The 15,317-nt window shown below is 38.8% G+C and overlaps 1 protein-coding gene across 4 annotated transcripts in view; it reads right to left on the reverse strand.

Annotated features, from left to right (window-relative positions):
* CRPPA (CDP-L-ribitol pyrophosphorylase A) overlaps positions 1-11,196 on the reverse strand; it is a 128,137-nt gene extending 116,941 nt beyond the window's left edge. The window contains exons 1-2 of one of the 4 annotated variants that reach the window (XM_035317339.1): positions 10,910-11,193; positions 4,462-4,741 (exon numbers count right to left, since the gene is read on the reverse strand). In XM_035317339.1, the coding sequence (XP_035173230.1) occupies positions 4,462-4,741; positions 10,910-11,049 (420 nt within the window). In that variant the 5' untranslated portion in view covers positions 11,050-11,193. Of the gene's footprint in view, positions 1-4,461; positions 4,742-10,909 lie in introns of all 4 variants that reach the window. The other 3 variants (XM_035317342.1, XM_035317341.1, XM_035317340.1) reach the window with 3 other exon arrangements.
* Between the last annotated feature and the right edge of the window lie 4,121 nt (positions 11,197-15,317).

Here is a 15,317-nt window from a genome sequence, read left to right on the forward strand (position 1 = left end):
GTATAACTATATTGAGCAGAAACACAGAATGGTTGATGTTGGAAGGGACCTCTGGAGATCACCTGGGTCCAACTCCCTCGCTGAAGCAGGACTCCCTATAGCAGGTTGCCCAGGACCATGTCCAGATGGTTTCTGAGTATCTCCAAGGATGAGGAGAGAAACTTACCAAACTGCTCTCAACCATTAACAAAACCAGACAGGAAAGGAAAAATGTCTATTGAGAACAATAATCTATAGCATAAAAATATATTGAAAATTATGCAGTACTTTGGATCATCTGTAATGGTTAAACTGTGTGACAAGTACGATACAAGGCCACCAGTGTAGAAGACTGAATACAAGACCTTTATTGCATTGTGTTAATTCATGTGTCTCAAATATATTTAAAAAAAAAAAAATCACAATTCCCTCCACTAAGGGATTTCCAAAACTCACTGAACTGAGAGAAATAAAGACAGACGAAAGCAACTGAATCTGTCAAGCCTAACAACTTTACAAGTGTCAGTGGACTAAGCCTTGATTTCTTCATACATTCAGAAAAGTTTCAGGGCTACTGAACATACCTTGATCTTTAAAATAACCTAGCTCTTCAAATATTTTCTTCTAAAATTGCTATATAACACACCTAAAACTCATTAATACATATTTTTGCATTTACATAAGTCAGAGATTCCTAAACTACAGAACTCACTCCACCAGTGGAATCAAAAAAACATCAAGATGGTAATATGAAGTCATCAGATCTTGATCCTGCTTTTGCACAAATGTCTGTCAGGACAATATGAGCCTTTACAGCTGGCTAAAATTAGTCTTTGATTACAAGAAGACAGGACAAAGATCATGTGTAAAATATTCCATATACAGTAAAAACTGAGGATATAATAAGAAAACAAAAATATCATTGCTTTTAAAAGAATGAGGAAAAAAAAAAAAGCATAGAGCAGAACTGCTCCAACATTGCCTTCCCCATGTAAGTATACCAGACCAGATCTGCATCACTATTTATCCATCCATATACACTTCCATCTTCAGTGGAAGAAAACAGCATTTTTTGGTTTGCCTTTCACCGTATTTTGCTAACGCAATTCAATAATCATACATAAGGCATTTTATTTTGCTGTCTAACTGGGTGAAAGAACAGCATGTGTATGCATGCACATTTTCTGTTCCATCTTCCCAATACATCACAAGTGACAAGCACAGAACTGATTGCGAGTAAACTCAGAGATGAGAGGAGATTGAATGCAATATGTGGTGTCCTCTGTCCAGTGATGTTATTTTACCTGATTGTGTATGTGAATGACAACCAAGGAGACTGATCAACATTGTACACCTGTACTGGCATTATGCTTTGTTCAGGTCCCTTTTAAATCCGAGAATAAAGTAAGGATGTTCAACAGTTTCCAGAATCCAACTTTTAAGAATGCAGTTTTGATTCAATCTCTTTACTCAAAGAATCAAACTATACCTTCAAACCTAGTTTGTTAAATACAGTTTTTGACTGTAATGTGCCTTTCTTTTCTTCCTTTTTTAAAAAAAATAAAAAAAAAAAAAATCTCAATAGCAGAACTGACAAGTTCCCCCCTGCCTTCCTGATATTTTTCCTTGTAAGCACTTTTTTTAGTTATGTTGTTTAAAATGCAATGTTGGCAATGAGATATTGCTAGAGGCTTTGGACTGATGCCTTCTGAAGCTTCCACTTTTCCCAACTTTTACTAGCAATAAAGAATTTGTTTCTAGAAACATGTAATTTTAATTACAAAATTACCCCAAAAACATAAATGGAATTTAATTGGTTACAAAGTAATATTTTCACATAATCAAGGGATTGTTTAAGGGATTTAAGGCATAATTTATTAGTTCTGGATAGGTTGCACATTTTAATTCCTACAGGCAAATAACAAACTGATTAGTAAGTGCAATAAAGCAATTTATTTGTCTGACAATTGGCAGCTAGAAGTGCAATAATTTACTTGATCAATTGCCATTTTAAAGAACATTAAAGCTTCTCATAATTATGTTATCTATATGGTATGCAGATGAACAACAATACAGCATTATTCCTACTACATTAGTGATTTAATATGATGTTTCTGCCAGGTTTTGTACCTTTCTACATAATGCAAAAGGAAGTAATTACTTTTTGTACTGAAAGATTGAAGAACTGACCCTCTTCTAGACATGCAAAGAATTTGACTATAGGAAGAACTAAAGATGATTATTGCTTCTCTTCATCAAAATCTTTCTGATACTCAAAACCACGCGTGGTAGTTTTGATTAAAAGTCTTCTGGTCATTTAGTTCTTCAAAATTCTGTAGTTGTCAAGTGAAGATAACCATATCACTCTCTGGAGGGAAGATCTGCCAGTTTGTTACATATGATGAAGTTCTCCTCATGTCCCCTGATTCAATTACTCTGTTGGGTAGCATCAGTAGCTAACAGATTTTGTAGTCCAGTTCTCTGATGGCCTAGCTTCACTGAATTCAGTGGCCCTAAACCAACACAGACAGCCATGGTAGGGCCAGTAAATACCACACACACTTCAAACAGACATACAGTGGAAAAGACAGTAACAAATGTGTAAGATCATCTTTAAAATATCAAATGATACTTCGGCAATCTAGGTGAAAAAATATTTACCAGTCAGAAGTTCAAATGAACTAGAGTACATTGCCTTGAGAAGGTCAAGTGGAGATTGCCTTGGTTCCCTACTGTTTTACTGAAAACATCTTACACCCGATTAAAAGGAAAAATAGGCAAAAAGTATTACATTTAAATGATGGGAAGTTCAAGAAAAAGTGAACAAGTACATTCTCATGGCTCCCACTGAAAACAAAAAACAAAAGCTGAAAGAAATATTATATACCACACATACGTAAGGACACCTAAACACATACACGTTCAGAAAATGTTACTCATTTCAACTCAACATGAGTTGAAATTAACACCATTCTTCTACTCTCAAATAATCTCATTTAAAACAGATTTACAAAGGAGATCCATTTAAAAGTCTTTGACAGAATTAATTCTGGAAAGATATTTTGTGCTAAATGAGAAAGGTCAAAAACCTCATTAAGATTCTAACAGACTTAAAGTTTTAATGGACTGGAAACTTATGTTCTATACCACTGAAAACTATAAAGCAGAGTTTCAATTTTATTGTCATTTCTAATGAAGCCAACTTACCAGAGTACAGACCAACTGGTAACAAGCTCAATATATTGAGATTTCTAACAAAGTTCGGAGAGAGCTTACATAATTTAATTTTCATTATAAATATTTTAACAAGTGGTACATTCCCTTCTACACTATGAGCTTTCAAGAAACTTCACTGTCAACGTTGCAAATCATCTGTCAACTAGTTTATCTTTTACCTCATTTCCTCAAAGAGGCAAGCAGTGGTAGATTTTCCTACCTTTCTAATATCCAAACAATCTGCTGTCATTAATGATTTTTACCTCAAATCATCTCCTTGAAGTAGGAAAGCATTCAGCTACGTTATTAACAGTGAACTTGAACTGAAGTACAAGGTAAAAATACCCACAGGATCGTTTGTACAATTTGGTAAGTCATTACTTCTTTTATCTATCTATTCCCACCTTCCAGTTCTCCACCAGCTCCTCTTGTTTGGTAGTGCTTTTAACAACTTCACCATTCGACTTGTGTAACTACTTCTACCAACTCCTCTTCACATAGCACTTACTTTCCTGGACATCTTAATGGTTCCTGTGAATATTCCTAAGAAAGTACACAGCCCTCAAATGCAATGAAGACCAGGAGGATCTCCAGTCTACAGTTGGAGGCTTCTGACTTTCCATTTTTACTAGCAGTCTGCAATACCTACAGATTTTAGAAAAATCTAGCATTAATCATAGAATCATTAAGGTTGTAACAACCTCCAAGATCATCTGGTCCAACCATCCCCCTACTACTGTCACCCACTAAACCATGTTTAGTGGTTAACTGAGTTGTCTTGCCACATATTTATTCCGGATTTGCACATAAATGAAAACACAATGTTTGTGAGTCAACTAATAAAATATTCTCTTCTTTGGATAATATTAGTAATTGTTCACTGAACTACTCTAGCATTAGGTGAGAATTAGGTGAGAATCCTGCATGGAAAAGAAGGTAGACTAGAATTATGTAACCCACCTTTCAACTAACAAATTGCTGATTAATTCAGTATCTTACTGACAGCCTCTATGGCAATAATTTTTTGTTATTTTATATTATTTATAATTATTTTTAATTATTTTTCTGTAACAAGTAATGCCTGTGGCATTTAAAAGACATCTCCCCTCTCACTTCTCTGCATAACAAGGATTCTCAATCTGTTAAAAAAAAGAAAATCAACATAACACATTAATGCAATTCCTAGACAAATCCTCGTTACCATGATTTTATGCTGTACAGTACATAAGAGCCTTGCAGAATAGCACAGGCATAGACAGTACATACCCCATGCTCTTTAGCAGCCGTAACCACTTTTAAAAGAATATCTTCTTCAACAAATGGCCTCACAGCATCGTGGATAATCACTACTTCTGGTTTCTGCAGCAGACGGTTGGACAATTGATTCTCTGCAAACACTTTCAGTCCATTGAAAATTGATCGGTGACGCGTTATTCCACCTTTCACTACCGTAACTCTTTTGTGGCCGTATTTCTCAATGATAGATTTCATTGTTTCAATATTTTCAGGGGAGACCACCACAATAATGTCAGATATCCAGCTTACCCTGGAAGAAACAGTACAAAAATGACTAAATAAAGCTACAAACATCTCCATGATACAAAGAAATTTATTTCAAAAACTGAAGCTAGCTAAATAAGGCATCTCTCAGTATTCTCAAGAACATATTTTGTGTGTTAGCCCACTACCCCTAAAGAGGGAGCTACATGACAGGATCTCTACTGATACATGGATGTCAACCAAAGTAACTGGAATTCTGGGAAGGGACTTGCTTCTAACAAACAGTTTGCAGAAATAAAAGCTTCTGATAACCCTTTGAAACAGTTCTTACTCAAACGTCATTCACAGCTTCAAGTTTAACTTCTAAATCAATCACCTACAGTCTATTATTTTAGTTTCCTCTAAAATGGAGTTTCCAATCAATTGGTGAATCCTGGCACGTGGCATATTCTGAGTTCTACTGTGGAGCACACAAAGTACAATTCAATAAGAGGATAGCCATAAGAGGATCAAGGAATAACCTGAAATAAAGGTTGCTATCAAGTCAGGTATGACCAGGAACTGACAGATGCAAAGTGTCAAAACTGTGACACTTGAGTATCAACAGAAAACATGCTGGTAGTTTGGGAAAAACATACATTTAGCGCAGGTTTCTACTCTAGGAAGCTAGCAAAATGTGACACAGTTATGTTTGATACTACTACCATAATATGAAAAGCATGTTTGAAAGAACTTCAAGCCTTTAATGACAGTATCAGCCTAGCTCTAAAAAGGAGCAAGGGGAGGAGAACACTAAAGATTAAAAACAGTCACAACTGAAGTGAGGTTAAAACTATACTTGCATCAAAGTACCTAAGAAAACATACTATAGTCACATGCATCAACTGTACATCAAAATAATACAAGTATCACCATTCAAATGCAGCTATTTGAGTGTTTCATATCCTAAATGCTATGTACGGAGCATCAAAAATGGATTTATAATTGTTCCTTTTCTGTGTCTCCACAGACAAAAGGATGTTTGCTTGCTTTTTTAGCATGACTGACAAGAAACTCATCAGGGTAAGAATGATTTAAAAACCAATTTACTACTTACTATACTCATGTGGAGCCTACACATACAGCTATGAAAGAAGAAAAACAGCTATGGCATATCCTTACTGCTAAAATTAGCAAAGCTATTGAAACTAATTTTGTAGAGACAAGATGGACCAAAGTACCAAATACTTGCAGTTAAAAAGCTACAATGAAAAACTTATGGTTCTTCAGAAATACAAATGCTCAAGCAATCTGCAATAACACACGAGAAGGCATTGCCTAGGAGCTATCTTTACTCAAAAAGCAAAGTCATCTGTGATGCAAACCATTTCGCTAGAACAATGTGAAACAACAGAGCATCTTCTACCTTCTTTATGTTTTGTTTGTTTAGTGACTAATAGAATTCCATGGAAAAATATTTTAATGAATTTTAAATAACTACCAAAAATAAAATAAATTGAAATGTTATTAGACCTTATGTTCATTTTATTATTAACAAAGGCAGAAAATACAGCCAAACCAACATATTCTCAGCATTTCTTAAGTACTGAAGTTGTGCAAATGTAAAATATGAAGTCATATGGTTTCAAGTTTCATTTCAACTTGTCACTCACCACAGGTTCATCAAAAGGTTTGCAAATCTCTTAAATGAGTCCTGGCACAATCCTACACATAGCCACAAAACTTAACACTTCTGCATGACTTCAACTCGGAACTAGGGCAAACTAATTGGATTCATCTCAGCTCTTCTTTTGAATATTGAGAATCCTTTTGAATATTGAGAATCAGGCATTAAAATAAAGCAAAACTCAAGAAGAGCTATGTCACACTAACCAAAACCAAGAGCTCTGCACTGCGCTTTGCAGAAGGGCTATAGAGCTGCACAGTTCTCAGAGCAGGCAGTCCACACATTCACTAGTGACTGTGTAAGAAGAGCACTGACATTTCCCATTCCGGAGCCAAATAAAACAGATCATGATGCAACAGTGTAGTGCACAACATCTTCTGAGAACCAGGGAAGTATTGGCCAGCCTACGATAAATCTGTGCACAGAGGGGCTGGAATGGCTCAAGGCCTCCAGTGGTACAATACACTGAGAAGTGACAGGATGCGGTCACAGCTCCACCCTGTGTCTGGATAAACACATTTATAAACCTAAGTATGGCCTTAAACTCATTCTGGACCAATGTTCTATATTTAGAGCTGGGATTTAGAGATGCAGCGTATTTCTATAAGGTACTTTCTGGATTGACTAGGCAGAAGAACAGTTTATGCTTTGAAGCATAAAGTATCCCATCAAAATCAATTTACAAAATCCATGTAACATACTAATCCAGTAAAATATGCTATAAATTTCACATGAACCAGAACTGTGTATCACCATGGGAGTTTACATTTTTAATAATATGCTTATGGAAATGTTGCAAATGTTTAATGAAGTAGAAAAACAACATTACAGAGTCAACCTGACAGCAAAAACTTTCTTCCCCTTAATTTGTCAAGCTATTTTCTTTAGAAAGATTTCATACAAAGATAAACTCAGGACCTAAAAAAAAAAAAAATAACAAAAATAATAATAATAAAATAAAATATATTTTTTTAAAAAAGTTAGTAAATACCTTTTCTGTTTTATAACTGTAATAAGAACAAGTTAAGAAAAAAAGATTCCGCAGCCTAATAGTTCAAGTTTTAGAAAGAATCAGTACAAGACATGGATGAGAACAGAGTAAGGTACCCTGACGTGCTCTAACAAGTAATAAATACAGAACTCTAGTGCCTCCATAAACCATAGGATGCAATTCTAAAGTGGAGAATTATGTCTGATCAAATCAAACAAAAGCAACAACTCCAGTCACAATCACTTTACAACTGCCGTGAGAGGACCTCGACATTACAAGAAAAAATAAAAACAACAGTGGACCAAAAAAATATTTATGTTTGTTTCCTGAGACTGTTGTCCTTCTGGTCATCACTTAAGTCTAAGAGACCAGCCAGACCAGCAGCCTAGTGGAAAACAGTATTGTTGCATTAAACTTCAAAGAAAGGAGCGTGCATTTATATTAGCTGACCTAGAACTCAAAGTAAAGGAGCTCATTAACTCAGTACCAGCTTAAGCCATTACACAGCTTCATAATACAATCTGCAAAATAAATAACCGATGAGTTACTCTGCAAACAGGAGGCTCAGGTATAAATGTGACTTTCAGGTTTAACCCCCTATTAGTTTACTCACATGTACATCAAAACTGCGCCTTAAATCCTCAGAACTAGTTTCTGCTGCTGTTACCCAGACAGCAGCAACCCACTTACCCATAACCCACTGAAATCAGCAGTTGCATTAGCAAAACAGGCCAGAACCAGGCAGTCACTGCTGACATGGGTTTAGCAGTTAGCCTAACATACCATCTTTCACCATCACGGAAACTCTTCAGAAGCACAAGACAAATTATTACATTACTTTTCCTGATTTTACTATTCAAGCACCAAATGAGAAAAAACTTTCAAAAAAAAAATGCAGATACAGAATGCAAACATTAATTTTTTTGCACCCTCCCTTTTTTCTGCCCTATAACAGTTTTGTAATAACTTTGCTGATATATGAAAAAGATGTGAATACGTATGTGTTTTCACAGTACAAATATGGAAGAAGGAGCTTTAAATCTGAGAAGGTTTGCAGGTACATGAAGGAAGTCCTGAGCATCTGATGTATAGATGATATCCATTCTTCCTGAATTACTAAGCTGGCATTCCTTATTGGTCACAAAGGATAAAGAAGGTACCTTCATAAAGTTAAGACAACTGGATTATTTGCTATCATTATTTTTAAGTCATAAGCAATTTAAAGAGTAAGTTGGACAAACAGAGTTATCATGATAGATACACTTACAAAAATGTAATTGTGTGACCTGGAGAGCATATATCAGCCAAAGAGGAAAAAATACTTGGCAAATAAACTGTAGAAGACAGTTCTGAAGAGGTGATTATTTGGAAGCTTCCCCCAGGTAATGTTTTTTTTGACACAGGGCCACCTGTTTTATGAGGCTACATTACAATAAACAAAGCTGTCTGAAACCCTCATGGAAAAATTCTATTCAGCCAGTAAACACGTTAACTCTGCCTTTCTCTTTCATAACATCTCACTGCACTTTCAGTGACTGGTGAAATACGAGCACCACAAAAATAAGAGCAGCTTACTTACTATTGTCCCACAATTTTAAATCAACCTTTACCTTAGCCATTTCTCCTCTATACAACTTTAGCAAAATTCTTGAATGCTGCACACACACAGCTGATTCCTCCCTGCCTAGGGGAAAGGAAGCAGAAATGTTCTACCCTAAATAAACATACACAAGAGAATTAAAATTAAGGAAGAATCCCACTAGTCTACACAGCAGCAAAAAAAGCGGAATGCCGTTGTAGATCTGTTGGAATTGACACAGAAGCCTCACATAGTTCAACAAAAGCAGAAACAAAACCAATGGAAAAGACAAAAATCTAAGTTCACTAATACACTTTATTTTTATCCCCAGGGTAGGAACTGACCTTCCTATCAGTGCCACTGTAGTGGTAGTAAAAAACAACCCTTCTTCCTTACGCTATTTTTTCTCACCTTCTCTTCCTAAGGGCATTGTCTTTGATTATTATTGGCAGGCCAACCTTTTACATTCTGTCATCCTATGCAACAGGATGCAATGCTTACTCATTCATGTCTGCTCTTGTCTACCACTTTTTTCTACATCGCTATTTAAGATTCTTTCTCCTTTCAGCAGAGCAGTGCAAAAATATTTTCATGTTTTTAAAAGACACGTGAAAATCAGCTACAAATTCTTGACTTGCTTATGTCTTTGTCTGTACATTGCTATGTTTTTTCAGATTAAAAAAAAAATAAGAATAGCTGCAATAGCTGAGATAACCAGAAGCTCAACAGAAGTTGTTACAGGCTAACAAGTCAATGATTTATTAAATTACAGCAGGTAGGGAACAGACATAAGATAGTAGGTATCAAGCTAAGCGCAGAAAATGTCACTTCTGGGTAACTGATGGGTGACAAAGTGCAGCTCCTGTGCTCATGTTCCCAGAGTAAGAAAAAGGTACCTCTTTTGCAATTTCAGAGTCTGAGGATTTCAGTTGAAAATGAATCACTCCAAGCTTTAGATGACATCTGTTCACAACTCCCCATACACATACATACCAGTCAGCACTAAGTCAGGATGGCGGAAAGCTCTGCCTGTGCGAGGACTGGCACTGGTTATTGCATGCCAGTCATTAACCAGACTGGTTATGACACTCCTCAGGCCAGGAGAAAGCACTAGGTTGGTACTCTCACAATCAAGTTTGGATCACAGGCCTGGTTGGCCTGTACAGTTTGAATTCAATCTTTTAATTTTTTGCAGCTTTAGGACATAAATATAACAGTGTTGCTCAAAGAACTGCTATTTTCCCAGAGCTTAGTGGCAGCAAAAAAAAATGACTTTTTAATGAATGTTTTATTTTCCTATGAATATCATTTCCTTCCCAAACCTCGCTGTTCTCTTTTCCAGGTCTCCAATACGCTGAGCGAGGATATTATTCTCCTTCTCTGTAGATTTCCGTGACATTTTGGCAGAAGCTACAGCTGTGACAAGCTTTGGATTGGAGGCTTTGCTTTCTGATGTGCTCAGCTTTGTGACTGGCTGCTGTTGAAAACTTAAATAAAGAAAACAAGCCGTATTTCTTTCACAAAGTAACAAGTGACCTGAGGGAAGCCTCTCTGGGTGGGAACGGAAAATAAAAAAAAGAGGCCCATTTTTTGATGTTCTGCGAGTTTCCATGAGTTAAGAACTTCGGTATACTTTGGCAACTCTGTTTCTTTTCACCACCTTGCTCTCCTCCCCATTTGTTCTCCCTGAAATCCTAAAGTTTGAGGTTTTTTCCTGAGAGTCACTGCAACCATGCTGGTGCAGCTGACACCCTGCTCCCACCTGAGTACACGGCTTACGTTAACACTTGGCAACACTGCATTAACTGTCACTCACACGCCCAGAACAGCCTTCCTGAGACTTAGAACAGCCCTATAAGATCCCCGGCTGCCCAGACAGCCCCTCGCTGGAATCCTTCGCTCCCCAGCCACCACAAAAAGGCCGCGGCGGGGCCTGTGGAGCGGGGCCGGGGGGAGCGTGGCGGCGCGGCCTCGTTACCTCTCCATCGCCCGCACCGCGTAGCTGACGAGCGGCCGCCCCTGCAGGCCGCAGAACTGCTTGGGGGTGGCGCCGCCCAGCCGCTCCCCGCTGCCGCCCGCCGGCAGCACGGCCGACACTGCCGCCGACACCGGCTCCATCGCCGCGGGGCCCGGCCCCGGCTCTGCTCCACGGTCCGGCGGACACCGCGCAGCCGCCCGCCCGCCTGATTTATTTGCCCGCTGCGTCCGCAAACCAAAGAATCGACTGCGTGCGCGCGCGCGCGCGCGCGCCCGCCCGCTCCTGTTCCCCTTCCCCCCCGCAGAGACGCGCGGGCCGGGCAGCCCCCGGGGGCGGGGCGGGAGGGGTGCCCCGGCCCTGGGGCAAGGGGAGGCAGCTGCGAGCCCTTTAAGTGCGCGGCGCATGCGCCGTCGCGGCAGGGCCGCTCCCACCTGCGGCGGGCGGGGGGGCTCGGGGCAGGGGCTGTGGGGGTGGGCTGTGGAGCGAGGCCCGTCCACCTCTTTCAGCAGGACCCGTGTCAGTGCGCTCGGGTTCCTGTTGGTCCTGTTGAGAATAAACTGAGCAGAACCCACATGGAGACTTCTGAGAAGTCAGTCAGGCCCCGAAAGCAGCACGGCAGGAGGCTTACGCCAGTGTTAGGGCGTGAAATGACCATGTGGGAGCACAGAGGCACCACGGTTAGCAGGTACTCGATGGAAGGTACTGGAGGTGATCCTCCTGCCAAAAGCACAGCTCACAGGCCTTCCGTACTGAAATACCGCACGGTGCGGTGGAGACACACACACGTTGCATGCAGGGGGCTGAAATCACACCAGCTAGTGCCATAGAGCAGGACGTGAGAGGGGCGGATGGCAAGGGAAATGGGCGTGTAAAGTAGGGAAAGGACGGGAGCCGTGCACATGGCTGGAGAACTGGAATGGGTGAAGAGCCCTTTCATCACTGAAAGCGTTAGCTGGAGGTTGCGCTGCCTTCCTAGCAAGTGTTGGTCTCGTTTTCGGGACCCCTAATCATATGGGACTTTTTTTTTTTTAGAAAATCTGTTGGCTAAGGAACGCATTCACCTGTTTCTTTTCCTTTCCAGTGAGTCTTATATTTTCCCTTTCTTTGACAGTGTCGTTCTCTACAGCTAATTCCTGAGTGATGACAAAAGGTTTGTCTGTTGTCTCTTTCCAGGACTTCCAAATTTGCCTTAACTCTTCTGTGCAGATTGCCGTGTATTCACTGACACTTCTTTGTTATCAGATGCCCAAAATGAAATTTTCTTAAGATAGGCTCCTCCAGCATTTATGCTGATCTTGGATCACATAGGTTATATTATTTTGACTTCTTTCCTTGCAGCTGTTCCATACAAATACATTCACGGCAGGTTGTTCTGCAACATTCTCACTTTTTCCTTTTTTTCATTAGATCAGACATTCTGAATTCCTGATTCAGGTCTTCATAATTCAATTCATGAAGAGCACACTCATTAATCTAGTCAAACCTAGCTCATTTTCCAGACTTCTTCTTGTTTGCATTATTATAAGCAGCAAAATATGGTCTCTTTTGTTCCTGTGACTCCTCCTATTGTGAGGAGTAAGGCTTTCCTAAACACACAGAATCCCTTCAGAAAAACCTCCCTTCCTGACATCATGATTTTGCACTTCTTCTTCTATTCCAACAGTCTTTTGTACCTTCCCTTGCCCCCGTAGTGTTTCCCCATGTTGTTTCTTTCATGCATATTAATTTATTCTATGAAGGTTAAAAAGTTGAGAAGTTCAGGGAAGAGGATCACATGGAAGAAATGGTTCTGTTTTTGTTCTGAAGCCCATTTTTTTATTATGTTAGGTAGATGAGGCTTGATCTGTCCTGAAGAAACTATATTTGATAATAACTTTGATAGTCACACACCTCATTGCCATCAAGTATGTAGTATATTAAAGAAAAGATTTGGTGATCCAGCCAAGCAGCACTTTGAAGCTGCTTTTGGATGTACTTGGCCTTCAGATGCTTTAAAAATGTTCGTGCTTCTCACAGTCCTTATGAAGTCAAAAGATGTTTGTTTGTACCTCTCTCTGAGGTGTAAAGAAGAGCCTAGAGATGCTAAATGAAATTATCTATGGCTTTTAAGTACTGAACTCCTACATAGTTATAGAGGGGCAGGAAGTCTGCTCCTGTAGTTCTGTGAATAACTGATTTGCCTGACATTATACAGGAAATTTGCACAGGGCAAAGGTTTATATGTGCATTTTTGAACGTCTGAAACCCCTCTGCTTCTACTTTTCAAATTTTCACACAATGAAACTAGTCTAGTAGTAGCAAGCCACCTTTATCTCTCTGCAGTGGCTCAGGAATAGTTGTGACAGAGGTTCGGGGTCCATTAGGTGTAATGTCTAAAGTGAAGGAGAATGAAATGCTAAATATACTAATGGATTGGATGATGGTTTGCAAGTTTTGGTCTGAAAAGTACCTCAGATCAGTTTGTGATCAGATATCTGTACTCTAGTCTTGAGTTGGCAGCACCTATCAGGTCTTCAGAAAGCCCTACAGTGTAGATTCCTGTGGTTTTGGTTACTGCTATTTCTCCTTTAATTTTCTGTTCTTGTAGGCAGTGACTAAGAAGGAAGAGTTCATTTAATATTCTTATAAATTCATGCTGTACCTTAGCACGAGTTAAGAAAATTAGGATTTTAGTTTTTACACCTTTTTAATATTTGTTCGATAGTAACATGCTATGGAACACAAAGGCATTTTGTGGTTACATAATTTGCTTCAGTTCCATTCCATTTTCCATTTTTGTTGAATTAATATAATCTTTTGGTTACTGTGTCCAGTGCAGGCTCCTATAGAAGCAGTTGAAGTGGGATAAAAAGTAAATTCACGGATATTGAGAGAACAATTTTATGTGTCTTTTATTGGATAAAGAGGAATGAAAACAACATTTTTGCCTCAAAGCAAGTAAAGAACAGGTTAATCCATCATTTCTAGGCAGGGGTATAACATCTGAAAACACAGTGGTAGTTTGCAATTATGCAGTAAATACGCCAATCATATACTTAAAAATAAAAGTTTTTTTTTCCCCCCCTTTTTATTGAAGAAAGAAGAAGCAATCAAATTACAGAAGTCAAGTTCACTTGAAAATGTAAATGCTGGGGAATTAATTATGTTCAGTTACTGAAGTGATAGAAATGATTTAGGGGGAAACTTTTCACTCAGAGGATGGTGAGGCACTGGAACAGGTTGCCCAGAGAGGTTGTGGATGCCCCATCCCTGGAGGTGTTCAAGACCAAGTTAGATGAGGCCCTGGGCAACCTGATCTAGTGGGTGGCATCCCTTCCTATGGGAGGGGTGTTGGAAGTAGATGATCTTTGAGGTCCCTTCTAAGCCAGGCCATTCTATGATTCTGTGATTCATACTGAAAGGTTTTTTTGTAAGAAATGAGTAAAGGAGTTCAAGTTCTTAATTAAAAATTGCAATTGAGTCCTCTGTAGGTGTGGTATAAATTAACTGAGAAATCATCTTTCTCTTTTTCAAAGTCATTTCTAAGCTCTTGAAGTATTATTTTTTTTAATGCAGGTGACATAAGATGAACTCACTTTCACTTGCACCAAGGTTCGCTATTGTATGTTTCAAGGGAAGGGCATGTAGTCATGGAATGTTTGGCAGATTAAAGTGAATTGTAAAAGCAAAATTATTATAAAATTCAAAATCATAAAACTACTATGGAAGTGCAATATTTATAAAAGACATTATAAAACTAAAAATACTTAAATTCTGAGACCCATTCTTGCAGTTGCTGTGGTACCTGCAGCATTCTGAGCACTGAGTGATGCAGGATTTTAGCCAGAACCTTGTGTTTGCCCAATTGTATTTCACTGATTTTATCCAGATAAATAACAGTTATTACCTTAGTGGTGGTGTGCCATAAAATACAATTTCAGAACAGTAAGCAAGTGGAACGTCAGTTCTCTCTGGAGAGCTCTTCTGTTCAAATAAGACAGCAGTCTTAGCTTTCTTTAAGTTACCAGTAACTGTCCATGACTGTTTACACTGTTGACAAAGAAAAACACATGTTCTTTGCATATCTGAAGAGATTAGAAAGAAATTACAGTGTGTCTGGTTTTATCATGCATGTCTATTGCTATCTGTAGCACTTTATACTAGATCTTAAAGGGTTATGGCTTTGTCATCATTTCTACATCTGTATGTGAAAAAAAAAGTATAGATTCTGTGCAGTCATTTTGTTTCCAGTTTTCTTTCAGTTCTGATTGATCACTAGAAAAAATAATCACGGAAAAGTTGTCTTTTATGCTCTTCACAATCTTTTGCTTGTTGCAGTCAACCTCCCGGGTAGGACTTTTGGATTGACTTGTTCCTTCACCGTTTCAGTCTTCGTTGCACAGCAGCAGTCTGAGTACTTGCTCTGTGG

Source organism: Oxyura jamaicensis, chromosome 2 (genome assembly GCF_011077185.1).
Source record: "Oxyura jamaicensis isolate SHBP4307 breed ruddy duck chromosome 2, BPBGC_Ojam_1.0, whole genome shotgun sequence".
NCBI classification, from domain to species: domain Eukaryota; kingdom Metazoa; phylum Chordata; class Aves; order Anseriformes; family Anatidae; genus Oxyura; species Oxyura jamaicensis.